Source organism: Neoarius graeffei, chromosome 23 (genome assembly GCF_027579695.1).
Source record: "Neoarius graeffei isolate fNeoGra1 chromosome 23, fNeoGra1.pri, whole genome shotgun sequence".
Classification (NCBI taxonomy): Eukaryota; Metazoa; Chordata; class Actinopteri; order Siluriformes; family Ariidae; genus Neoarius; species Neoarius graeffei.
The window spans coordinates 4,445,773-4,473,343 of NC_083591.1; the positions used below are offsets into that span (position 1 = coordinate 4,445,773).

Here is a 27,571-nt window from a genome sequence, read left to right on the forward strand (position 1 = left end):
AATGTTGTGGGAGAGTGTGCTGCTCTTTTTCACAATTTGGATTCACTGTTAAAACTGTAGCACTGTTAAGTACCAGGGTAGTGTTTTGTAAGAATGCAAAACATATGTGGACAAAAATTGCACTCAGAGACAGAATCAGCATGAAGACAAACCGAGGCAGAGAGACAGATAGATAGATAGATAGATAGAGAGAGAGAGAGAGAGAGAGAGAGAGAGAGAGAGAGAGAGTCAGGGTCAGAGCTGTAAAATGTCCGAGAGGATGTTCACAGCAGCTCGAAGAGAAAACAGGTCTTAAAAATGTGTGAGAAGAAAATGGAATATGTCTCTCTCTCTCTCTCTCTCACACACACACACACACACACACACACACACACACACACACACACACACACACACACACACACACACACACACACACACTTTGGAACAGAGGGTTGCAGCAAGGCCTCAGTCCCTAATCCCCCAGTCTAATCTGGTCACTGGGTCACTAGTGTGCTGCCAAATAATTATGCCACATTCTTCTTCTCCTTCTCCTCCTCCTTCTTCTTCTTCTTCTTCTTCTTCTTCTTCTTCTTCTTCACACTTTCCACTCATTTCATCACCAAACACCATCATGGCAACCGTCAGGCACGTCCTCTTTTCAGGTTGGCTCAAAATGAATCAATCTTAGACTGCTGGATGCGTATGGAGTGAAACTTATCAAAGTTTCTCCAAGTCATCACTGCTTTCTGAGGTCTACAGTGAAACGACAGCTGCTTTATTTGTGTTTTCTTGATCTTGCAGCACTTGTAGGGAGCGTTACTCTTGCGGCAGCGTACGTCGAAGAACTCGATGACAGGTAGGATGAAATCTGGCAGCAGAGTCATGTATAAAGAGATCATTCTTTAAAGTTACAGCTTTCCTTAATTCCCATGATTAATGACACACGTGTATATTAATACAGCCTCTGTATAGTCAATCATGTGTAAATAAATACAATCTGCATTGATCACTGCATTTAATTATTCATTAAATAATAGAGTTGTTAATTACATTATTATTATTATTATTATTATTATTATTATTATTATTATTATTATTATTATTATTATTATTAATGTGAATTAATGTAATGGCTGTGCAAAATAAATGAATAATAATTAAAGCATGTCCTGTACAGTGATAAATCTGGATTTAAGTTGAAATCTGGAACCTGGCCTATGTTTGGATATGAAAATGTTTGGATTTGATTGCGGCTGAAAATTATTTTTATAAAAGCTGATTTTGGAGAGAAATCTGTCTCCAGCTGTAAAGTTATAATGTGCTTCATTCATGCTGCTTTTTCTTAATATATAGATTTAATGAGATGCGTAAGAGTGAGCCCTGGCTAGTGGAAGTGAGTGCATTTTTAATCTGAGAATTTTTTTTTTAATCAAGCTACACATGCACCATGTATAATCTGATCTGATCTGCATTACAGTTTTACGCACCATGGTGTGACTACTGTAAAACATTCGATCCGATATGGTACGACCTCGCGGCCGAGATGAAGAGTCAAGGCTCTCATGTCAATGTGGGCAAAATGGACGCCACCATCTACACCGGTGAGTCAAATTTAACATCAATACATCAATAATAAAGCATTTAATATCACAAATATGATAGTGTTTATGTATGAGGTGTAGGAATCTTATCTAATTTTTAAAAACTAGACATCAGACGCATGGGTTAAACCATGACAACCAATCCCACTGTCCCATATCAGTCTACAGCGGAGTTGATAATTAGATTAGTTAAGAAAGTCTGAACCCTTCAGCACTGAGTTCCTGCTCCACATTAAGCTTCTTCACATTAAGCTCCAGATGGACGGCCAGCATTTTCATTCGCTTGAGTGGCAAAATTATTCGTTTGTCTTTACACTGAAATCCTGTCATGGTGATTTTTTTTTAAAGCTGCAGTTTGTGATATAATGTTGAAAAAATGCTAGACTTTCAAGACTTCCAGGAATGTAATAATAATAATAATAATAATAATAATAATAATAATAATAATAATCTCATCTCATTATCTGTAGCCGCTTTATCCTTCTACAGGGTCACAGGCGAGCTGGAGCCTATCCCAGCTGACTACGGGTGAAAGGCGGGGTACACCCTGGACAAGTCGCCAGGTCATCACAGGGCTGACACATAGACACAGACAACCATTCACACTCACATTCACACCTACGCTCAATTTAGAGTCACCAGTTAACCTAACCTGCATGTCTTTGGACTGTGGGGGAAACCGGAGCACCCGGAGGAAACCCACGGGGACACGGGGAGAACATGCAAACTCCGCACAGAAAGGCCCTCGCCGGCCACGGGGCTCGAACCCGGACCTTCTTGCTGTGAGGCGACAGCGCTAACCACTACACCACCGTGCCGCCCATAATAATAATAAGAAGAATAAGAATACATGAGAAAAACTGCTATCTGCAATATTTGCATGCAAAATATTTCACTAGGTTCCTTGTTTCAGGCTTGTACATACAGTATTTCCATTTTTCTGGCCCTGAAATTATAATACCATGTGCATCCAGTGATAATTAATGATTATTTGCTGAAGGTGAAGTGAATATCGGTGATTGTTTACATACAGGACACCTTTTCGATGGAATAAAAATGTTCTATTCCCTTCTAGTGGGTTTCATTCATTTGGTTTGATAGCATGCAATATTGTTAGCGTATCGCTTATCCTACGTGTATTACGTCACTCTACCCAATGGAGAATGAGCGTTGAATATGGTTTACGATACTGCATGGTTGTCAAGACAACATGACGTCACACATCGGAGACGTAAAACTTCCACGCTAGCGAGTGAGCGACTGGGACAATTTGTAAACAAACATGGCCACCAGGGTTGCTTCATTAAATATGGAAGATTTTGAGAGAATTTTGAAAGAGAAAGACGCGTTGAACACCCAAAAGGAATGTGCATGGATAATAATAATAATAATAATAATAATAATATTGGCTGTTTTTTTTTCGTGGTCTATCAGATATATTCCATTCAGCTACTCGTCTTCAACTCATTCAGTATCATGCTCGCTGAATGGAATATATCTGATAGACCTCGAAAAAAGTCAGCCGATATTCTTTAAATAAGTCACTCAGATCCGCGAAGTATTGCATATGAAAAGTGCGAGTTTTTCAACACGAGAAGATAAACTTCATATCTTCAAGCCAACATGTGATTTTCTTTTTATTATAGAGACACATTCACAAACAAAACGTCCCCAAATTTTGTTTGTCCCCAAATGGCCGCCAGGTTTGCTTTGTTAAATACGGAAGATTTTGAGAGAATTTTGAAAGAGAAGACGCGTTGAACACCCAAAAGGAATGTGTATGGATAATAATAAAAGTAATAATAATAATAATAATAATAATAATTTGAAATCACGAGTGAAATTGATCCTTAATTTTACGAGGAACCATACGATTACTTGTTTATAATATTTTGGGCCAAATTCATACTTCAGAAGCTATTCAAATTCACAACATTTTTCATTCACGTTTTTTGAACCAATCAGGGCGCGAGACTATCTTGCACGTTTGAATCAATTTCTAAAGCATCTTTCATCATGACACAAAAAAACTGCGATAGCACCTTGTCTAACTCACAGCATTCATATGCAGTTTATTTGTCTTTCTGCGGCTCATTTCTTAAACACGGAAAGCCAAAAATTCAAACTTTTTTGGTATTTTCATTTTTGCTTGCAGTTTTCAATTGGTTTATCATTTCTTCATCAAATTTAGCGAAACACAGCATTGCTGAGTCAGCCATTTTGTTGACAAAATTTGCTAATTTTTGTAAACGTAACCAAGCAATGAACTAGCCAATAGCATTTCAGAAATACGGCCCCGTGTTAAGGAAAAAAGCCATCCTTAATTGACCAATCAGAATTGAGTAATTTGGCCCTATGTATTATAATTTAAATAATTATTAGGACCCCCTTGAAAATGAGATGCCACATCTCAAGGGGTTATCCTTAAAATAAAAAAATAAAAAATAATAAGTAAGGTGAAGTTGAGGTTATTATTCGCTGATATTCACTGAGCCGGAAGCGGATAATTGTTATAGTATAAATACACAGGTGATTATTTTTAAAAATCGTATTTAAAAAAAAAAATTCATTTCAGTCTTCAAAAGCAGTATACAAATGTAATAACTTTGTGGCGCAGACTTGCGCCACTTATTTACACCGAGTCACATAAAATCCTTTGTTTTGAAATCGATAAAATAAATCACAACTCCACCTTCCCTTTGAATAGTTTTAGACCAAACTTCCGACCATCTTTAGTGCTTTTATTTTAGGAACAGCACTTTCTTTCATCATTTGTAATTCTTCCTCACTTACGGAGACGAAGCGATCAGCCGCCATTTTGCCGAGTCACTCGAGGTAATTATTGAGAAATCGTCCGGATTTCTCAACCAATCAGTGCGCACGCGATTTTCTAAAATCACCTCTGTATTTATCCGAATAGACTTTAATATAAGTTATGGATGGTATAAGTATTAGTTAACGTAGGTCTTTATGAGTTAATATTCATATAAATAGTATTGCAATTAACGCAAAATTAAAGACCATGATTTATGTCAGCTTTAAAGGAACAGTCCACCGTACTTCCATAATGAAATATGTTCTTCTCTGAATTGAGACGAGCTGATCCGTACCTCTCCGAGCTTTGTGTGACCTCCCAGTCAGTCAGATGCGCTGTTACTCCTGTTAGCAATGTAGCTAGGCTCAGCATGGCCAATGGTATTTTTTGGGGCTGTAGTTAGATGCGACCAAACTCTTCCGCGTTTTTCCTGTTTACATAGGTTTATATGACCAGTGACATGAAACAAAGTTCAGTTACACAAATTGAAACGTGGCAATTTTCTATGCTATGGAAAGTCCGCACTATAATGACAGGCGTACTAACACCTTCTGCGCGCTTCGACAGCGCATTGATACCTTCACTCCTGTTTTTTTTCTCTCCCCCGCCCCCCCCAACTTCCGTCAATACAACCAACGTGACCACCAAGACAAATAGCCTGCACTCCTTGGAACACAGTCTAGTCAGGGGGGTGGGGGAGAGGGGGAGAGGGGGAAAACAGGATTGAAGGTATCAATGCGCTGTCGAAGCGCGCAGAAGGTGTTAGTACGCCTGTCATTATAGTGCGGACTTTCCATAGCATAGAAAATCGCCACGTTTCAATTTGTGTAACTGAACTTGTTTCATGTCACTGGTCATATAAACCTATGTAAACAGGAAAAACGTGGAAGAGTTTGGTCGCATCTAACTACAGCCCCAAAAAATACCATTGGCCATGCTGAGCCTAGCTACATTGCTAACAGGAGTAACAGCGCATCTGACTGACTGGGAGGTCGCACAAAGCTCGGAGAGGTACGGATCAGCTCGTCTCAATTCAGAGAAGAACATATTTCATTATGGAAGTACGGTGGACTGTTCCTTTAATGGTTTTAGAACGTCAGCTAATGCGAATGCTAATGCTGTAATAATATGGAATAAAGGAAATAATGGAAATCGTGAAGTAAAGCATGACGTAAAAAGCTAACTTTGTTGTTGTGTCCTGAGAAAATGTTAAGCTAAACTCACTTATATAAGGGAAGTCAGTAAACTTCAGCAATAAACATTAATAAAAATAAGCACGCTCATAAATATCGGGTTAGTGTTTGGAAATGAAACAGTAAATCTGAAGAATTTGTCTTTTTTTTCAGAAAGAACATTATTCGTGGTTATTTTATCAAAATAGCCAACATGACACAAAAAAAATGCCAACGGCGCATGGATACGCCGACAGTAACCATAACTACTTTGTGCCACGTTTGTGGTCATAAATTTGCATTACACAGTAAATCCGAATATTTTCCTCCTAATTTGGTCATGTGCTACTTCTAATTCCCACCCACCAGCTGCTTCTGTATATCAAACGATAGCTACTGGCTGGAGAGGGTGAAGGCTAGCACGTGTTTCCGTCTAAGCAAGTGAAACCAACCTTTGTCTTTTTTCCAACTGCGTAACACACTCAGAGAAAAGAGCTATCTGCCCTCTTCCTCATACTTGAGCTCAGAGATGCCTACGGTTGTTTATTGACGTTGTGTTTGACAGCCGAGGCAACATGGATACATGTTCAAATGCATTTCTGTTGTACAGTGATTGTATCCGTATGCCACAGATTTGGCTAATCGAGATGAGCTAACTGAGAACTGATAAGTGGTTGAGAAAACGCTGGAGTCTCCTGAGCTTTTCTAACAAACTGAAAACTGAGGTGTCGTTTCTTTTCCTTTCTTTCTTCTTTAGATGCTGTGACAGAGTTTAATCTTCGTGGATATCCATCTATAATCTTGTAAGTGCCTGAAAGAACTTCATTATAATCTCGGATATGATTGGGCATCATTTAAAAGCTTATCAGATATTGATTTTTAACAAGATTTTTTTTAAACAGAAATCAATTATTTCCATATCTGCAGGCTTATATTTCTTTATCAGGACTTTTTGGTCTGGTTTTTTTTTTCTGAGATGAAGTAAAACATTTGACGTACAGTATCATTACTATAAGACCCTCAAATTAACAATCATTTTAGTGACAGAAAAAATATTGTATTTTCCCTTCAAACTGGATATAAAGCAGAAAAACATATATAAAAAATCCTCTACTATCAGGGCTTTGATATACAGAAAGTCATTTTTCCATGTTGCTATTGGATTTATTAATTAATACATAAAACCGCACTGCAGAACGTCATCCCATCATCTCATCCCGACCAAAATGATTCGCTCCTGAATTCATCTGAACACATATAAGCTTTCATCTGGCTTTTTTTTTCACACACTAACATATTTACAGATCAGTTAGAGGCTCATCTGCATACTGAAAGCTTCCGCACTATCAGTATTACACAGTTATTGTGGTAATCATTTACAAATGAGACATTCTTGAGCAACAGAGTAATCTATTTCTGTATTTGGATATTACACATTGCACACTGTAATCTCTCCATAACTGGATTTTATGGGATTTTTTTTCTCTCCACAAGTATAAAAGGAGATAAGCATTTTCACTACAACGGCCAGAGGACAAAAGATGCCATCCTTGAATTCACCAACAGAGTATCTGGGTAAATCGATGTACTTTTTAAACTTAATATCTTACAGAATGTGTTTTTTTTTCTTCTCTTCTCTGGTGCTCATTTATGTCCTGGATGTCTCACTTTCTCATGAGCTTGATCTTTGTAGTCAGATAGGTTATGTTTTATTATCCTTGAACTTTACTTCCATCTACTGGACTTTAACCTCCTAGGGCCTATCGGTCACATACGTGGACAGCACTTTTTAGAAATTCAGAACAAGAATCCACATATGTGGACATACTTTTTCTCAAAAAGTACATCTTATCAAAGATGATGCTTAGTTTTTATTCTAATCAGGTTCTAATAAGCCCAAATAGCAAAAAGAAATAAAAAATGCATGTAAAAAAACAGCTTGGGTCTTAGGAGGTTAAAGGAGAACTGAAGTCATTTTTAAACTTGCTTTATTTCTTAATTAATGTGTTATTCAATTACATTTTCAGTTTTAGTAACCTTACAGTATATCATGACTTGTATTGGCAACTATCCATCCATCCATTATCCGTAGCCGCTTTATCCTGTTCTACAGGGTCGCAGGCAAGCTGGATCCTATCCCAGCTGACTACGGGCGAAAGGCGGGGTACACCCTGGACAAGTCGCCAGGTCATCACAGGGCTGACACATAGACACAGACAACCATTCACACTCACATTCACACCTACGCTCAATTTAGAGTCACCAGTTAACCTAACCTGCATGTCTTTGGACTGTGGGGGAAACCGGAGCACCCGGAGGAAACCCACGCGGAGACGGGGAGAACATGCAAACTCCACACAGAAAGGCCCTCGCCAGCCGCTGGGCTCGAACCCGGATCTTCTTGCTGTGAGGCGACAGCGCTAACCACTACACCACCGTGCCACCCTTATTGGCAACTAATTGCAATTAAATATGATACTCATCGGCCTATTTGGTGTTTAGCCATGTTGAATTTAGTTCGTTTGGTCCACGGCAGGTGTCGCTTATCCGCGCGATCTTCACGAGACTTGTGCGAGACTTCGAAACGTCAAGTGTCAGCCAGGTGTCAGCGCCGCCATTTTGAAAACTGTTTTCCAAATGAAATATTGCACAAAAACGAGTTTAAATGACGATTACTGGCGACTTTTTTCAAACTTTCCTGATTGCTATCAAAACAAACAAAACTTCCGGCTTGATTACGTCAGCATTCGAAAGAGGGCGCATGCGTCTTTTGACAACGTTGGCAGATGTCGGTCACTTTGATTTCTGCTGTACGTTTTACTTCCGTCCTACGATGTCTCGCACAGGTCTCAACGGATCTCATTTACAGCCATCGCTTTGACATACGGACTGATATATTACAGAGCATATTTCAAACACTCATAACTTGCAGCGACAAAATAGCGATCAAACATGCATTCCGATATTTAATAAAATGAGAAATAGAATTTTGATAATAAAAAATTTGCCTTCAGTTCCCCTTTCAGCACAGACTTCCACCAAGGCCAAATGTTGTATCTCACAATGTTAACGTAAGTGAAACTAAATTCGTGGATCCACAAAACAAGAACATGCAAACTCCATACAGAAAGGCCCCTGTCAGTTACTGGACTCGAACCCAGAAACTTCTTGCTGTGAGGTGAAAGTGTTAACCACTTGCACCACCGTTCAAACATCAGAACAGGAAAAATTGTGATCTCACAGCGAAGTGTGAATTTCTTTCACTGTGGCATGGGTCTTGGTTTTTTTGCCAGATGAGTATGAGGTTTGAATATTTCAGAAACTGCTGATCTCCTTCCTGGGGTTTTCAGACACAAACAACAGTCTCTAGAGTTCACACAGAAAGAATGGTGCGAAAAACAAAAACACCGAGTGAATGAGTGAGTGACGGCTCTGTGGGCGGAAACAAACGCCTTAGTGATAAGAGAGGTCAGAGGAAAATGGACAGATTTATTGTTCGAGCTTTTTTTTTTGCCAGGAAGGACTCCTATAGTAACTCATATAATCACTCTTTACAACCGTGGTGAGCAGAAAAGCATCTCAGCATGCAACAGAAAACAGAAGAACACATTGGGTTCCACAATCTTAGACTCAAGAACAAGTTCCTATTAAAGTGGCTGGTGAGTGTGTGTAATGTAATATAATAAACACAAGTGGAATTTCTCTGTTTCTGCTTGACCCAGTCCCTCTGTGCGAGTTCTGACCAGCGTACGGCTCTTCCAGCACGCCCTGAGCCACCATCAGCTTTTCTTTGTTTACATCGGAGGGAGGTCACCGCTTAAGGTAAGCCATCTGTAAACAATAGATGTAAACACTATGAATTAAAGCACATGACACTGACCAAACATTCGAGAAGTACACCCTGATATATTTCAGACACAGAAGCAAACATTTCCATTAGATCCAGATCATATATTGGACCTGATTATTTGGTTCAAAGTGATTGCACTGAAGAAATAAAATAATTATTGGACGCTATTGGATGTAAGTAAACTCCAGATTTCAAAACGAGTCCCTCATCTGTCATTAAGCCTTTAATGGACTGGACTGCTTAGCCATTTTGTAGAGCACCTTAATTAAGTAAAGACTTGTTTATTTACATATATGATATATTAAAAGAAGAAATAATAATAAAAAAAAAGGCTCATGAGATAACAATCACGAAGATCTCTTCTGCTATACAGTGTCTTGTTTTGTGTTTTGGAGCAAATGTAAAATTATCAGTGTCGTTGTCATATAAGAGGAATAAAACACTACCGTGGCATGCTGTTATTGGAAAATAGTCAACATCGGAGTCGTAACAGTGACTCAGCTTCATCACGGTACTCCATGGCTGATTATTTTACATGATGTTTATGTTTCTAACGTCTGCTATTTTCTAAAAGCCAAGCAGATGAGGTAGTAACATGTGCTGAAAAAAATAATTCAAAAAAACATGAATAAGCAAAATGTATACATTTATAATAAACAAGAAAAATATTTAATTCATTGATTCATGATTCTGACATGACACTGGTTCTCTGTAACTTTGTACATTTTTAATTATTTGTCAGAAATGTTAGAATATTTCAAATAATATGCATTATGTTCTTATAACGTTAGTAATAATCTTAGAATACTGTATAACATAAGGAATATTCAGTGTGGGAAAGATTACAGGATGACGTCCAAAGCTTTACAGCACTGACACTCATCTCATCTCATCTCATTATCTGTAGCCGCTTTATCCTGTTCTACAGGGTCGCAGGCGAGCTGGAGCCTATCCCAGCTGACTACGGGTGAAAGGCGGGGTACACCCTGGACAAGTCGCCAGGTCATCACAGGGCTGACACATAGACACAGACAACCATTCACACTCACATTCACACCTACGGTCAATTTAGAGTCACCAGTTAACCTAACCTGCATGTCTTTGGACTGTGGGGGAAACCGGAGCACCCGGAGGAAACCCACGCGGACACGGGGAGAACATGCAAACTCCGCACAGAAAGGCCCTCGCCGGCCACGGGGCTCGAACCCGGACCTTCTTGCTGTGAGGCGACAGCGCTAACCACTACACCACCGTGCCGCCAGCCTAGTGTCTGTTTTTTTAATTATTATTTAAAGGTACATTGGAATATGCAGGCTGTTTAGAAAATAAAATAATGAGCATGAAAAGAAAAAAAAAAAACCCCGATGTAACACGCTTGTCAAGGTTCCGTCAAGTTTTGAACTGAAAATGAGAACTTGAGAAGAAAAAAAAAATTTCAGGAATTTACATCCTCATCCATTTTCTTTTTTCTCCCTTTGTTTCTTTCAGGGCCAGTTTTATAAAGTGGCATCTGAATTTGTGATCCACAACTATTTCTTCTCAGCCACCGTGGACGTTGTACCGCAGGTGAAAACGCTTTTTTTTTCTTCATGTATGCTCTTTATTTGAGCCGAGTTGTTCAAGTCCAGTGAAAAGAAACTGTTTTGAATTTCAGGCAGTCACGTTGCAAGACCTTCCTTCTGTTGTCGTGTTCAAAGATGGATCTTACGCCATCTACAGTGGTGAGAACTCCTTTCCATGTTTATGGACAAACCGTAAACATCCGTTTAGGGGAATGTATAATCGCGCGTTAGCTGTAATCGGTTTCCTCTCAGTGCCTCTCGGATGGTGCCGTCCCAATTGGGCTGTCGAGGAATCTGGTAGTGAAAACCCAGAGCATCTAAACAGAGGGTCACGAGGAACGGGCTCAGATAGTAGTCGTTAGGGAGGCGTGAGGAGCGATGAAGCACTCGGAGGATGAACTCGACGCTGGTGCTGTCCTGCTGCATCGTGATGCTCGTTTGCTGCATCTCACTGTTATTGTAGAACGTCTTCTGGAGCCAGAAGTTGAGCAGGGATGGATCGGTACACTGCACCTGGACACGGAACACGGTCGTGTCAGAGGAGTTCGTCACGACATGGATGGTCAGGACATCCATCAGTACCAGAGCCGTTTAGCAGAACAAAGAACTCCGTTTCCTACAGAGACACAATGTTATTCATCACCCACTTCACATTTACTGGGTCTGAGGAATGTCAGCAGAGTAAATAGTGACGAAAGAGAAGAACAGATCAATATTTCATCAGCCCTGAAGAACCAGTTTGGTTTATCTCATCTCATCTCATCTCATTATCTGTAGCCGCTTTATCCTTCTACAGGGTCGCAGGCGGGCTGGATCCTATCCCAGCTGACTACGGGCGAAAGGCGGGGTACACCCTGGACAAGTCGCCAGGTCATCACAGGACTGACACATAGACACAGACAACCATTCATACTCACATTCACACCTACGCTCAATTTAGAGTCACCAGTTAACCTAACCTGCATGTCTTTGGACTGTGGGGGAAACCGGAGCACCCGGAGGAAACCCACGCGGACACGGGGAGAACATGCAAACTCCACACAGAAAGGCCCTCGCCGGCCCCGGGGCTCGAACCCAGGACCTTCTTATTGTGAGGCGACAGTGCTAACCACTACACCACCGTGCCGCCCTGACTCTATAACATGATATGATATAATATGATATGATCATCCCATAAAAATCATGTACACTTCATGCAAAGTGGCACTTGAAAGTTTGTGAACCCTTTAGAATTTTCTATGTTTCTGCATAAATATGACCTAAAACATCATCAGATTTTCACACAAGTCCTAAAAGTAGATAAAGAGAACCCAGTTAAACAAATGAGACCAAAATATTGTACTTGGTCATTTATTTATTGAGGAAAATGATCCAATATTACATATCTGTGAGTGGCAAAAGTATGCGAACCTTTGCTTTCAGTATCTGGTGTGACCCCCTTGTGCAGCAATAACTGCAACTAAACGTTTGCGGTAACTGTTGATCAGTCCTGCACACCGGCTTGGAGGAATTTTAGCCCGTTCCTCCGTACAGAACAGCTTCAACTCTGGGATGTTGGTGGGTTTCCTCACATGAACTGCTCGCTTCAGGTCCTTCCACAACATTTCCATTGGATTAAGGTCAGGACTTTGACTTGACCATTCCAAAACATTAACTTTATTCTTCTTTAACCATTCTTTGGTAGAACGACTTGTGTGCTTAGGGTCGTTGTCTTGCTGCATGACCCACCTTCTCTTGAGATTCAGTTCATGGACAGATGTCCTGACATTTTCCTTTAGAATTCGCTGGTATAATTCAGAATTGATTGTTCCATCAATGATGGCAAGCCGTCCTGGCCCAGATGCAGCAAAACAGGCCCAAACCATGATACTACCACCACCATGTTTCACAGATGGGATAAGGTTCTTATGCTGGAATGCAGTGTTTTCCTTTCTCCAAACATAACGCTTCTCATTTAAACCAAAAAGTTCTATTTTGGTCTCATCCGTCCACAAAACATTTTTCCAATAGCCTTCTGGCTTGTCCACGTGATCTTTAGCAAACTGCAGACGAGCAGCAATGTTCTTTTTGGAGAGCAGTGGCTTTCTCCTTGCAACCCTGCCATGCACACCATTGTTGCTCAGTGTTCTCCTGATGGTGGACTCATGAACATTAACATTAGCCAATGTGAGAGAGGCCTTCAGTTGCTTAGAAGTTACCCTGGGGTCCTTTGTGACCTCGCTGACTATTACACGCCTTGCTCTTGGAGTGATCTTTGTTGGTCGACCACTCCTGGGGAGGGTAACAATGGTCTTGAATTTCCTCCATTTGTACACAGTCTGTCTGACTGTGGATTGGTGGAGTCCAAACTCTTTAGAGATGGTTTTGTAACCTTTTCCAGCCTGATGAGCATCAACAACGCTTTTTCTGAGGTCCTCAGAAATCTCTTTTGTTCATGCCATGATACACTTCCACAAACATGTGTTGTGAAGATCAGACTTTGATAGATCCCTGTTCTTTAAATAAAACAGGGTGCCCACTCACACCTGATTGTCATCCCATTGATTGAAAACACCTGACTCTAATTTCACCTTCAAATTAACTGCTAATCCTAGAGGTTCACATACTTTTGCCACTCACAGATATGTAATATTGGATCATTTTCCTCAATAAATAAATGACCAAGTATAATATTTTTGCCTCATTTGTTTAACTGGGTTCTCTTTATCTACTTTTAGGACTTGTGTGAAAATCTGATGATGTTTTAGGTCATATTTATGCAGAAATATAGAAAATTCTAAAGGGTTCACAAACTTTCAAGCACCACTGTAATATTTCACGTGTGATTATCTGAGTAATACATGATCATATCTGGAAATTGGTCTCAAATACGTGAGCTGCTATAACGGTGAAAATAATTCACAAATGAAACATTATAAACTCACATGTGAATGTGAATAAGATGGAAAACCAGACGCACGACATGCTGTTAAAAATTAACGTGGAAAAACACAACAATACAAACAAAAACGACTATGAAAATGAATATGCTGTGAAAAAAAATTCGCACGTGAAATGTAGACTGTGAAACGTTAAATAATTATAAACCACATGCTCTTTTTACATACCTTTAATCTTCCACAAATTTTCTCGGTCCAAGAAGTGAGGCATTTCTTTCTTTCTTTCTTTCTTTCTTTCTTTCTTTCTTTCTTTCTTTCTTTCTTTCTTTATTTAAACATTTCCATTTCCACTTGCTGCTCTATCAGGTTCATCCGAAACTTTTATGAAGCAAAAAAAAGAAAAATGTTGCGCTTCTCCAAAACTCGATGAAACTGTATGGTCTGTGACATCATCCACCATCCGCCCACTTAGTCAACTGACTTAAACAAAGCATCCTGCTTCTTAAAAAAACATTTCCTTGTGCAGTTATTGTCTTCGTGGACTATTTACTTTACACACAACTATAATCATTGCCAGTTTCAGCATTGCTGGTAATAAAAGAAAGCTTGATAAGGTGCAGATTATATCATATCATATCATATATCTGATTACCTGCTCTGTGATATCGATATTATACAACATGTGATATACAGAGATTAATATACTCTGCGATGAATTTACAAGCGTGATTTAAAATAATTTTAAAATAAAAACAGCAGTGATTTGACAAATAACTGAATCATGAGTGTTACCGCATCATAAAATTGAAGAGCCAATTATGTTCCAGTATGCAAATGTTTTCTGTTATCATACCACTTTACCTGGGGAAAAGGGGCGGGACTTAAGTGTAGTGTTGGGGGGCGTTTTCAGATTCTACAGTATATTCATAGAATTTGGATTTCTTGAGATTAAAACCAGTAGATACACTGTCAGAAATAGGGGTACAGTAGGAGTCCATTCTGTCTCCCAAGGTACAGTTTACACTAAAGTACCCCTCAGGGTTTATCATTGGACTTCAAGGTAACTATGTGTTCCTTTTAAGGGCCAGAAAGGTACGTTCCCAAGAACCGTGAGTCAGCATAGTGCTTAGCGTGTCCGCCTCTCGACCGGAAGATCATGAGTTCTACTTGCATTCGGCTCGTACCAAGGACCATCGTAAAAATGGTACCTACTGGCATGTGGTGAGGCGCTGCAATACAGATGTGAGTAGGGAGTCAAACTCTCGTGGTTGCCAGAGGCAACCTTCTTCTTGAGTCACTATGCAACAACTTTAGATTAAACTGTCTGTATCCAGTGTTGGACGCATTGTTTCACACAGGGGGACAACACTTCCAGGTCTTCTTGGGTGCAGGGATCTGGTAGATGTGGGTAAACTAGTAGATGTTGCATAGTCTGCTCCAGCTGGCGTCGTCATTCTGTCTATACCCCCACTTCACTAGATTGGTTTTGCAGTGGCCTACAGCAGTCCTCATATGGTTAAGACATGACCAGAAGGGCCATGTGTCGCTGGAGCCAGGGGGAAGGGTTTCCTTACTGCACAGGGTGTCCATCAGCCCTAAGGAAACCCTTCCCCCTGGCTCCAGCCCTCCACTTTAACCCTGGCCGTGTAATAGGTGAGAGGCCGAGGGCTACTGAAACAGAGATTGGCGCTGCCCAATGTGCCTTGTGGCACGGGAAGGACTTTGATTTTTGAGTTGATGTTCCCAAGCAGTATAGAAAAGGTACAAATCAGTACCTTAGAGGGTACTGCCCCAGTAACGAGTCATTGTTTCTTTCATATCAAGCGATTTATAATTCAAGGAATAAAAATGTCTTTAATTTACAAATTACTTTAATGTATTTATAAATTTGTATCTTCTTGAATTCATTCCTGTGCTGTTTCTTCCATCCAGAGGTACGTGATGGGAATCTTTCCTCCTGGGTGAACCGAGAACGTTTCCCTCGTTATTTCCTGATGGACAGCTTCTCGCTGTACCAGATGGGCGAACGAAGTGCGGTTACATGCCAACACAACACAGTCAACACTTCACATGGCTGCAGAGACAGCAGAGATTTTATATCCATAACAAAGCAAACGGTTTTGATGGACCTGCATTCTTCTACCAACTGTTACGAATATTTTCGGAAACATTTTATAAAACTCTGTCATTTCAGTGACGAAAGAAAGCGATCCGAAAAACAAATCCATAAATTAAGACAAACAAGACTAGCTGTTTAATCAAAGCAAAAGTAATGACACCCTGTAAAAGTAGTCACGAAATCATTTGGGTCTATGGTGGCTAAGCTGGAGGTGCTCTTTTGCTGTTTAGTTGTCATTTTGTCCTCGTTGCCTTTTATGGAGTTTTGTAGGTGCCATTACATGCAAATTAGCTGTTCTGTGAACGTGATTGGTTATTTATGGCTCAACATACGCAGGTAATCACTGAAACTTTTAGAAATCTGGCTGATACTTGATTGCTACTTTAGTTCAGTTTGTCCAACATTTAAACAAAACTCAACTAAAAGTTTGATAAATAAGGTCCATTGTAGTCATGACAAACATGTCCGAATGAATTTTTTTCTCGAAGTGAATCTCCTGTGATCTCATACTTCATTGTGTGTCTCATGTTCTTGACAGCTAAACTTGTAGCTGTAGCTGTGGTGGACGAGAAAAACCCATGTGTCGAAAGTATTCGGTAAAACTCACACCTCATTTCTCCACTATTAAATATACCATGCTCTGTGTTGAAAAATGTACACTGCTCATATTCTCTGCTAATGGCTCTCTTTAGTTATAAGGGCCTTGTGGAAAAGGTGGCCACAGAATACAGTGACCAGTACAGCACGTGAGTAGCCAGGAAAATACTTAATGACCGAAGATTTGGGGATAAAATGACGACTGTTGAAATTGTCCATCTGTGTGCATTCAAGGAACTTCCAGTTTGGCTATGTGGATGGAAACGACTACATCAACGGCATCATAATGGGGTGAGCAGGATGATTTGGGTGTGAGGAGATACTCTGAGCTAGAAACAGATTTCTGATATTTCTTATGATTGGTCGTGAATTCTGGGCTGCATGTGAGAGGGAAATGATCTGACAAATGCACAGTATGATCTTGTGCTTTATGGTATATTTCATATGTACCATTTCGAGCTGTTGTATATTTGTCACTTAGCAAAATAAGGTTTCAAGATCAGTGAATTGTTTGAAGCCATAAGACGGAGTGAAGAAATGGATATCATGGGCTTGACCTGAAGACATGGTGCAAAATATCTGCTTCTGGACACATTGTCTGTGATGTTCCAGAAATCCAGTTGTGTCAGGTCTTTCAACATCAAACACCCTCCTCGAGGTGCTGATCAGACCCTAGCTTGTATTCAGATGGTTAGTACCCCAATGGATGACTCTTAGCTTCTCCACTCCTATGATGCTGAGGGCTCTGGACAGAGATGGAGTAGCAAAAGCCCTGGCAAAGAACCTCTACTGGCAAGCATCTTGCCCTCCAGCTGACCCACTGGCAGTCGCTGACCAGACCTTTGTACTTGGCAAGCTTTCTTTCAAAGGCCTGTTCCAAGCTGAGCTCCAGCTGAGATCCACTTGCTTGGTAGATGCACACAGCAGCACAATGTCTGGTCTCACAGTAGAAGTTCCTGAGGCTAAGGAACTTCATATGGCGCTTGAGGTCTACGAATACCTCCCAGTCTCTCATAAACCACCTGCAGATGTTTCCACTGGGGGCTGTGGCTGCTCGATAGCTCTTATGATGATGGCCTTGGTGGGTCAGGACCTCAGCACAAGTTCTGTGCTAATGGCTTCTGCAGAACCTGATACTCATAGTATATTTGACCAGCAGCTAAGATTTAGGGATCCACAGTTGGAGCACAATGCACAGGCCGGTGACTCTGTCTCGCCCCACGTGAAGCGAAATGCCTGGATGTGGAACCTGATTTTGTGCAGCTCAGCTTTCATCTTCCTTTCAAAATATATTTAACGTCTCCGAATTTCTGTGAATTGTGTATGTTGTAATGATTAACGATAACAGTGTATCATTGTTTTCCTTTCCTCAGCGAGTTGCCAGTGCCTTCTCTCATTGTGATGAACATGTCCATCGATGGATATTATCTCCCTGGACATACAGTTCAGACCATTGAAGATCTTCTCCAGTTCCTCAACAGTATCCTGACTGGAAAATCTGAGGTCTGATCACTTCCATGATTCCGTTAAGTCTTTTCTCAGCCTTGTATTTAACACAAAGTGTGTATGTTTCAGTTGTTTGGAGGGAACGGATTCCTGCAGAGGATAAAGAGACTTTATTATCGTGCGATGTCTGCTTTAAAGGTGAGGCACTGCATCATTAGGGGAACGGGAAGTAAAGATGCATCTCACTGAGCCAATATTGGAGAAATATTTAGAGCGTATTTTTTTCCCCTATGTGACTTCATAAAGCTCTCTCTTTCTCCCCAGACGAGTTTCGCATCAGCTCCCTTTGGTACATGTTTTCTAATTTCCTTGCCGTTGGTCGTGATTGGATTCATCGTCATGGGAATCTGTACAGCCAAGCGAGTGGATGATGAAAAAGCAGGTGATGGCACTCGTCCTGCAGTCGCTCACAAGAAGCGAGCAGCAGTGAAACACTCTGAAGCCAAGAAAAAAGATTAACGTGACCACAAACATGGCACAGTCCTGCTCCCCGACTGCCATTACTTTAAACATTTTACTGCTTTCTCTGCTCTCAAACACATGCATTATCTCAGCAAGAGGCTGTTAGTGAGACAAATTCATTTAATTAACTGTCTTAAAGCAGATAACTCAGTGAAATAGGCTACATTACTGGGAACCACTGTGTTATCATATTAAAATTCATTAATCATTTCTGGACACTTGGATGTTCCAATTATAATAATAAAAACTCACATAATTTATGATTTGTAATTCGTATTGCACGCGGTAACACTGTTCTGAAGAACAGCACCATCATAACAGCACCACAGCATCAGTTTTAAACATCATGCTTGAAGTAAGGAATAAAACACGCTGTGTCGTGATGATATCATAAAACAATCAACAACAGGGTGGTGTCACGATTTATATTACAGAACTACTCTTATCCTCTTAAAGTTGATTATATTTTCAGTAACAGCACCGAATGAAGTGTTTTATTCCTCTAAAACCAAACCATTTTTGCCAAACACTAGCGTGTTTTATTTAAGAATGTCACATCATACATTTTTTTAAAAATCCATTTATAGTTACATTTTAATGTTGTGGAACAGCCACAAAATGACTTAGTTCCTGTTCTGCTTTGCTTTTTTTTTGGGGTCACAACTCTGTGGTTAATTTACTCACCACTTTAAAGGGCAACAGTATTATTTTAATCTTATGATGTGTTTTTTTTTGGGGGGAGTGTTTTATTACTACCTTCTTATTACAGAGGTTATGGAACACGTCGGAGGCTGTTCTGAAAGCTAAGGATGGGAATACATGTTAGTAAAGTGTTTAAATTCCATTACTAATATAGGATGTGCAAACTTTTGAGCCAATATATTTTTTTGTCTTAATATCTAACCTGATGCTACTTGATGTGATTTGATGACTTTTTGTTGTTTGTAATAACAAAGGAACATTTGTGAAGCCAGAAACACATTAAATGTCAGTAATGTTAAAGTCGAGCTTGTAGGTTTAATTTGTTTGGTTTCCTTAATTTTGTTCTAAGGGTGTGAAAACCTTTGCACTCAGCTTTTTAATGTACTATTTATAGTTAAACACTTGTTTTTTGGTGTAATTTGTATAGGTAATCGTATGGGGCCGAGTAAAATTAAGGATTAATTTCACGAGTGATTTCAAAGTTTTGAAAATTTCAAAACTTCGAAATCACGAGTGAAATTGATTCTTAATTTTACGAGGAACCATACGATTATTTGTTTATAATATTTTGGGCCAAATTCATACTTCGGAAGCCATTCAAGTTCACAACATTTGTCATTCACGTTTTCTGAACCAATCAGGGCGCGAGACTATCTTGCATGTTTGAATCAGTTTCTAAAGCGTCTTTCATCATGACATGGCGACACGAGACGAGGATTTTGAAAGTGGTTTACAAAATTTTATTGGAACTTCTTTACAAAAGCCATTTTGTTGACAAAATTTGCTAATTTTTGTAACTGTAACCAAGCAACGAACTAGCCAATAGCATTTCAGAAATACGGCCCCGTGTTAAAGTGCATATCCTGGACCAAATTCTTTTTTTTTTATATGAAAATATGTCCCTTTACACACTCATCCAGAAGGGTAATTTTGCACAAGGCCATCTGTCTAAAGCAGAAAAAAATAAAATAACAAAACGTGTCTGGAAAAATCCCAAGGGAGTCTGGAGCCAGATTCATGACATTACCTGCAGAAGCGCCAGCAGGCTGCGCGAGCTTTGCACGGTTTCAGTGCACAGCCTGTGTAGACCAAGCGCTCCCGTTTCTCTCTCATTGTCCGGTCTTTTGGGAAATGATGAGTACTAATCCCATCAAGATTGGTGTTGCTACACCCTCCTACGATACATCTGTTAACCATTTTAATAATTACTCGATAACGTTGAAGAAATTTGCAGAAAACCACCAGGTTGTTTTCTCATAAACAAACCAACGCTGACGTGGGATTCAGAAGGAGGCGTCCCGCACGCGACGTCACGAAAATCAATGCTTCCTGGGAAATCCAAACGCCAAGTTTTTTCAGAGGCGGACCAATTCGCCTCAAATGGCTTGATTTCAACTGGATTTTTCTGGTATTGTGCAAAGTAAAAAAATTTTACAAAATGCAAAATGTGACAGATATTTGACCAAAGTTTAATATAAAATAGGAGAATTACATTGATCTTGCTCCTGAATTTACCTGTAATATGCACTTTAAGGAAAAAAGCCCTCCTTGATTGATCAATCAGAATTGAGTAATGTGGCCCTCATCTCATCTCATTATCTGTAGCCGCTTTATCCTGTTCTACAGGGTCGCAGGCAAGCTGGAGCCTATCCCAGCTGACTACGGGCGAAAGGCGGGGTACACCCTGGACAAGTCGCCAGGTCATCACAGGGCTGACACATAGACACAGACAACCATTCACACTCACATTCACACCTACGCTCAATTTAGAGTCACCAGTTAACCTAACCTGCATGTCTTTGGACTGTGGGGGAAACCGGAGCACCCGGAGGAAACCCACACGGAGAACATGCAAACTCCACACAGAAAGGCCCTCGCCAGCCACGGGGCTCGAACCCGGACCTTCTTGCTGTGAGGCGACAGCGCTAACCACTACACCACCGTGCCGCCCTAATTTGTCCCTATGTATTATAATAATTTTTAAATATATTTTGGTCTCATTAAACTTATGGACCTTTAGAATTTATTCAAAACATTTATTATTATATCGAGTGACTATTAACTATTGTGATCAATCAATCAATCAATCAATCAATCAATCAATCAATCAATCAATCAATCAATCAATCAATGTCCTGAACGTAAATAAAATATTGCTGAAATTTTCTGTGATGTTATTTACAAAAACATAATGATGCAACCTCTTAAAATAGAAGAATAATGATTAAATAAAAAAAAAATCATCCAGATTTAAAAAAAAAAAAAAAAATGCACAGATCACGAGGACTTGTTTTGCATTTCCGGTATCCACGCGCCACCTATTGACAGGAAATAAGCTGCACGGCTTTGAGGGAAAAAAATCAATATCGGTAGAAGGAATTGATATTAAAATACAGAGTAACTAAACAACAAATAATTTTCTTTTATTTAAAAAAAAACCTTTCAAAGAATCTCGCTTTTAATAATATATGCATTTGTTTACAGCGACGCTGCACGTAACTTCCGGGTATCCCTCTCCATCACTCGCCATCATCCCTCTTTCTGCTCTTAGGACTCGTATTTTTGTCTTTTTTCCTTTGTTTTTTCGGTCATTTGACATCCAGTCGTGTTCTCGCACGTCTTGAGTTTAAATACGGATCAGTAAATCGAGCTAAATCGATTCATTTCGGCTCGTTTTTACGGAGAAATAAAGCGACTTGTTGCCGCGCATGCGCAGAACTGAATCAGATGTGATGACAGAGAGCTGTGCAGGCACAACAGTAACGTGATCTCTCTGGAAAGGAACTTTACCGGCGTGGATTTACCTTCTGGACAGGAAATACCAAAAAAAAAAAAAAAAACCCCACAAAAACCAGGCTCCATGGAGGCAACGCGTGGAAGAGATTCCCAAAAGAAAGTGAAGGGCGTGTGGTGTGAAACAGAAAGGATTCAACAAGAGAGATAGGAAAGGACATGGGCATGTTTAGTCATGGATGATGCATGTATTGCAGAAGCTTTCTCCTCAGAAGAAATGTTCAGGACTGTTACCGTGCCATGTTTGCATGCTTCAGAACGAAGGAAATCCTCATCAACCTGGCGATCTTGCTGCTCGGCATGCCATTTTTGACGAGAAAAACTTTTTCCTTCTTACGACGCTCAGAACAACATCAAGAACTTGGCAAGAACCCAAACACTCCATGCGACATTCCTCTTTCTTGAAAGCATGAGCCGTCTCCTGGAATTGTCTTTGATGTGAGTAGAAATTACAAGCAGGGTTTTTTTTCTTGTTAAGGAGGAACATTTTTTAAAGAGGAAGAAAGAAAGAAAAAGATTCCACATCTGTCTTTTAGATCATGGCTGTATGCATAGTGAAATCTGCGCTTCTGCTGTGTCTTGTGAATCTTGGATTTTCCTTTTCTGGGATATTTGACCCTTCAGGCAAATATGGCACAGTCAGCGATCGTGACGAGCGAGCTGATTTCCATACAGACACCAACGCGACTACGGAGCGAGGATTTCACATGCCATCGAACGTCCACCCCAACCTTTATTTCGACCTCGCAGAGGTGCGCCGGCTGAAAAAGAAAGCTAGCGGTACACACGGACACGTGTTTAAAGTTATACGAAATGCTGTGACGACTATGCTCGAGAGCCCGACGCTTTACCTGCCGCCCATGAACCATGAGGAATTTGCAAAGAAATGGAACGAGATTTACGGCAACAACCTTCCACCGCTTGCGCTGTACTGTCTACTCCAGCCTGAAGATAGCACCGCGTTCCAGTTTTTAATTAAATACATGGATCGTATGGCTGAATATCCGGACTGGATGGTGACTAGCGCGCCAAATGATGAGGTTCCGATATCCCATTCTCTCACTGGCTTCGCTACAGCTTATGACTTCATATATACCTATCTGGACACCCAGCGAAAGATTCGGTACCTTAAGAAGATCCGTTCCGTCACAGCGGAACTTTACGAACTGTCCAAGCATAGAGGTTGGGGCCGGCAGTTTCTACAAAACCACCAGACTACAAACATACTAGCCATCCTTACAGGAGCCATCGTAACTGGTGTACACAAAGACCGTGAGACCATGATGTGGAAACAGGTCGCCGTGAACTACATGGAAAAGACCATGTTCCTGCTGAACCATATCATAGACGGTTCCCTGGATGAAGGCGTAGCGTATGGCAGCTACACAGCCAAATCCATCACTCAGTACGTGTTCTTAGCATCACGTCATTTTGAAATAGACAACAAGAATAACAACTGGCTGAGAGCCCACTTCATGTTCTACTACGCCACCGTGCTCCCTGGTTTTCAAAGAACCGTGGGCATTGCTGATTCAAACTACAACTGGTTCTATGGACCGGAGAGTCAGTTGGTGTTCCTGGACGCGTTTGTGCTCAGGAACGGCTCAGGAAACTGGCTGGCACAGCAGATCAGAAAGTCGCGGCCCAAGGATGGACCCATGACGCCGTCCGTAGCGCAGCGCTGGGCTACATTACACACCGAGTTTATCTGGTACGACGCGGAGCTCACTCCTGAGCCACCGCCTGATTTTGGGAAAGCAGACATGCATGTTTTTTCAAACTGGGGGGTGGTGACGTACGGCGCAGGACTACCTTCAGGGCAGGACAACACTTTTGTGTCTTTTAAATCTGGGAAGTTAGGCGGACGAGCCGTGTATGACATTGTTCACGCTAAGCCTTATACCTGGCTCGATGGCTGGACGAACTTCAACCCTGGTCATGAACACCCAGATCAGAACTCGTTTACTTTTGCACCAAACGGACAAGTGTTCGTCTCGGAAGCTTTGTACGGACCAAAATACAGTTATCTTAACAACGTCTTGGTATTTGCACCTTCTCCAACGAGCCAGTGCAACGCACCATGGGAGGGGCAGCTCGGGGAATGTTCCAAATGGTTAAAATGGGGAGAAAAGGAAGTCGGAGACAGCGCTGGCGAGGTCATTGCGGCGTCTTCGCACCAGGACACGATGTTTGTTAGCGGTGAAGCCGTGTCTGCTTATTCGTCCGCTATGAAGCTCGTTAGTGTTTATCGAGCCCTGGTTCTGCTCAACTCCCAAACCTTATTAGTGTTCGATCACGTTGAAAAGCATGAAAAGTCTCCCCTGACGTCGTTTAGTGCCTTTTTCCACAATCTTGACATCGACCTGAGGTATGTTCCCCACAGGTCTTTGAATAGGTACAGTGGAGCTCTGATGGATGTATGGGACGCCCATTACGAGATGTTTTGGTTCGATAATCAGGGAGTCAGTCCTGTTGGCAGGATACAGGAAGTAGAACAGGTCGCAGAGTTCAAAAAGAGATGGACACAGTTCATAAACGTTACTTTTTCCATGGACGGCGTAGTCAGCAGGGTGGCTTACTTAATGCACGGCCCTTTTGTCAGAGTATCGGACTGCAGGTTCGTTGACAACAGCAAAAACGGAGTTAAAATCTTGGTTACGTTGAATGACACCGAGACTACCGTGTCCATAGCAACAAACTACAAAGATATTGGTGCCAGACACAGTTACTTAGGCTTTGCAGGGTTTGCAAAAGCAGAGAATAAACACAAGATCATTCATTTTGGTCAGGGAGTTCAGGTTTTACCCAGACAAGTGAAAAAAGACTCCACGTTTAACTTCGGTTTCATGATCAACGTCATCGCAGTGTGGATTCTGTGTTTTGCCATTGCGGTTTTGACCATCAAGAGAAAGTTTAACGTGTCGTCCCGTAAGCTTATCCGCTGCACGGTTATTTCAGTGCTGCTTTTCTGGGTGTTGGAACTCTTAGTGACGTCTCATCGTTGTCAGGAGGTGCTGTGCGGCATCATGTGGAGGGATCTCCGTGTCTCCGAGGAAGCCGTCACTCGATCCACCTTCCCTTTCGATCGCACTCCAGACACCCTTCCGTTCATAATCGTCACCTCTCTTCCTGGCTCCGGAGCCGAGATCCTTCAACCCCTTTTCGACAACAGTTCGGACTTTGTGTATCTCAGCATTCCCTCTACATACCTCCGTATCCCCGAGACCAGTTTCGCTCCTGACTCTTTCACAGACGCTTGCAAGTGGTCCAGAGCGGATGCCCAGAATGGAAAGTTTCGAGCCATTCAGGGATGGTTCCATTCGATGATGCATAGCATCAGACTGCACCTGCAGAACATCCAGCTCTACAAGAGCAGTATCGAGGCGGGGAATAAAGGCAGCGCTCAGGAAACCAGGAAGAGGCGGAAGCTCCTGACGGACACGAGCGAGATCGGAGACAGGAGGTCGACAGCGAGGGAGGTGGAGTATATCAAGGAGTTGAGGCAGCACTTGTCGAACTTTCCGAACGCCTGCCCTGTGCTGAACCTTCGGAGCGGGAGCTGGTCCTTAAAACTCCCGTTTGTTCAAGAAGTCATCGGACGCTCGCTACGATCGGTTCAAGTAGTGCGCGACCCACGGGCTTGGATCTATCTCATGCTCTACAACAGCAAGCCGAGCCTTTACGCCAGCAAAAACATTCGAAAACACCTGCTCAACATTCTGAACCAGCCGCGTGACAGGGCAGGACAGACCTGCACGCGGTTTGATGCAGCATTTCAGCCTTTGCGAAAGATCCTCGCTCAGCCAGATGCTAACCCAGTGCTCTTGCTCGCGCATCTCTGGCTCGCTCACACTTCTGCCAGCCTCCGAGCGAGCGCGGACTTGCCCTCACACACCTACCTCCAGGTGAAATTTGAGGATATCGTGAACTTTCCCGAAGATACTGCAGAAAAGATCCACAGGTTTATTGGCGTCCCTGTTTCTCCGGCTGCTATAAACCAGCTCGCGTTTGCTACGTCCACAAATCTGTATCACCTCATCTACGAAGGGGATATATCACCTGCGAAAATTAACATGTGGAGAGAAAATATGGCTCCTGATCAGATTAGACTGATAGAACACGTGTGTGGGACTGTCATGGACATACTCGAGTATAAAAGATGAGTGTTTGTATGAAATAAACGTAAACACTATTTGTATAAATGCAGAGTGGTTTCTATAAAATGTGCGTTTTGAAAAGAAAAAAAATGAGTGTTTACTCTTGTGGATTTAATTAACATTGGTGACTTTTCCATTCCCTGATACTAATGAGTGGAAAGATTGATGAAGTTTTGGCACCTTTGGTCATCAAGAATAAACTTATTTACAGGCAGTTGAGGATAAAATCAAGTTCTCTTCCAAGAAGTACTGTACATGAGAGCTTTTAAAACAACAAAACACGCAACCCAAGTAGAGCTGCTGTATCACTCCATTTATGAGAAATATCTTATTGAGTTTTCTTAGGATAGAAAAGGAATTCGCACCAAATTGTTTTTAGATTAGATTGTTCTTAAATGTTAAAAACGCAGAAGGATATTTATGAGCGAAGGAGAGAAAAAGCTGAGGATGGAACATATCCAGACAGTGATGACGCAAGTGCTTCAGATTGCGAGGTTGTTAATGACATGATGTAATATGTACTTAAGTTTTTCTTTCACCTAATGCTTCTGACTTTCTTGCTATATTTCATAAAAAACAAACACACAATCTCTCTTTCCTTCTCATGACACATCATTTCTCCGTAATCAAATGTTTCTCAGTCGTGTCATGACTGGTTCGGCCCGGACAGCCTCGAGGACTCGATTGAAATTCCTTACGACAGCGAGAACGAGACCTCAAAACTACCGCTGTCAGCTAGCGTTGTACTAGTTTGTATCAGTGTTCTAGTCAAGTCATTAAACCTCGAGTCCAGTCTCGAGTCCACAGTGTTCAAGTCCAAGTCATTAAAGAAAATTTCGAGTTGGGAACAAGACTCCATCCGCACTATGTGACGGTGTCTGTTGCTGTCTTTATGTGAAAGCGTCTCTGCTACTGTGTTGGACTAGCGTTCCTGGTCGATGGCCCCATTTTAGTTAACAAGCTACAGATGAAAAGCTTGTTCATCGCTCAGCAAGCCCCGCCCACTATCCTAGAGCTGGGCGATATGGCCTAAAAAAATCTTAGTTTTTTTTCACAAAAAATCTGATTTTCAATTTTAATCAATTTTTTCCCTACTAAAACTCAAACTACAGATGACAAAGAAATGGTTCAAAACAAGTTTTACCTTTATTTTGTTTTCACTTTAATTTCCCCTTTGGGGTTAAAGTGCAACCAGAAGCCAAAAAACAAGCTGTAAACAGTGAGAACATACAGAAACTTTTAGAAAGATTTCTCCAACATAGCTTAGTTTCAAACTGGCACTGACACAATGCACCCTCAAACTTAAAAATAAATAAATAAATAAATAAATAAATAAATGGCACGGTGGTGTAGTGGTTAGCGCTGTCGCCTCAC

General features: G+C 41.2%; 2 protein-coding genes across 2 annotated transcripts; both read left to right on the forward strand.

Moving 5' to 3' along the window:
• Positions 1–613: 613 nt before the first annotated feature.
• tmx3a (thioredoxin related transmembrane protein 3a) lies at positions 614–18,680 on the forward strand. The gene is made up of 16 exons (XM_060905636.1): positions 614–644; positions 784–838; positions 1,336–1,375; positions 1,460–1,583; positions 6,328–6,373; positions 7,065–7,145; positions 9,293–9,392; positions 10,909–10,986; positions 11,075–11,141; positions 15,794–15,892; positions 16,519–16,576; positions 16,673–16,726; positions 16,812–16,868; positions 17,951–18,080; positions 18,153–18,221; positions 18,348–18,680. Exons 1-16 carry the CDS (start codon positions 614–616, stop codon positions 18,540–18,542), a joined length of 1,284 nt encoding a protein of 427 aa, XP_060761619.1. The 3' UTR covers positions 18,543–18,680.
• A 2,909-nt stretch (positions 18,681–21,589) lies between these two features.
• Positions 21,590–26,787, forward strand: dsela (dermatan sulfate epimerase like a). Its single transcript, XM_060905637.1, has one exon. The coding sequence runs from the start codon at positions 22,580–22,582 to the stop codon at positions 26,201–26,203; it is 3,624 nt and encodes a 1,207-aa protein (XP_060761620.1). The 5' UTR covers positions 21,590–22,579; the 3' UTR covers positions 26,204–26,787.
• The last annotated feature ends 784 nt before the right edge of the window (positions 26,788–27,571 follow it).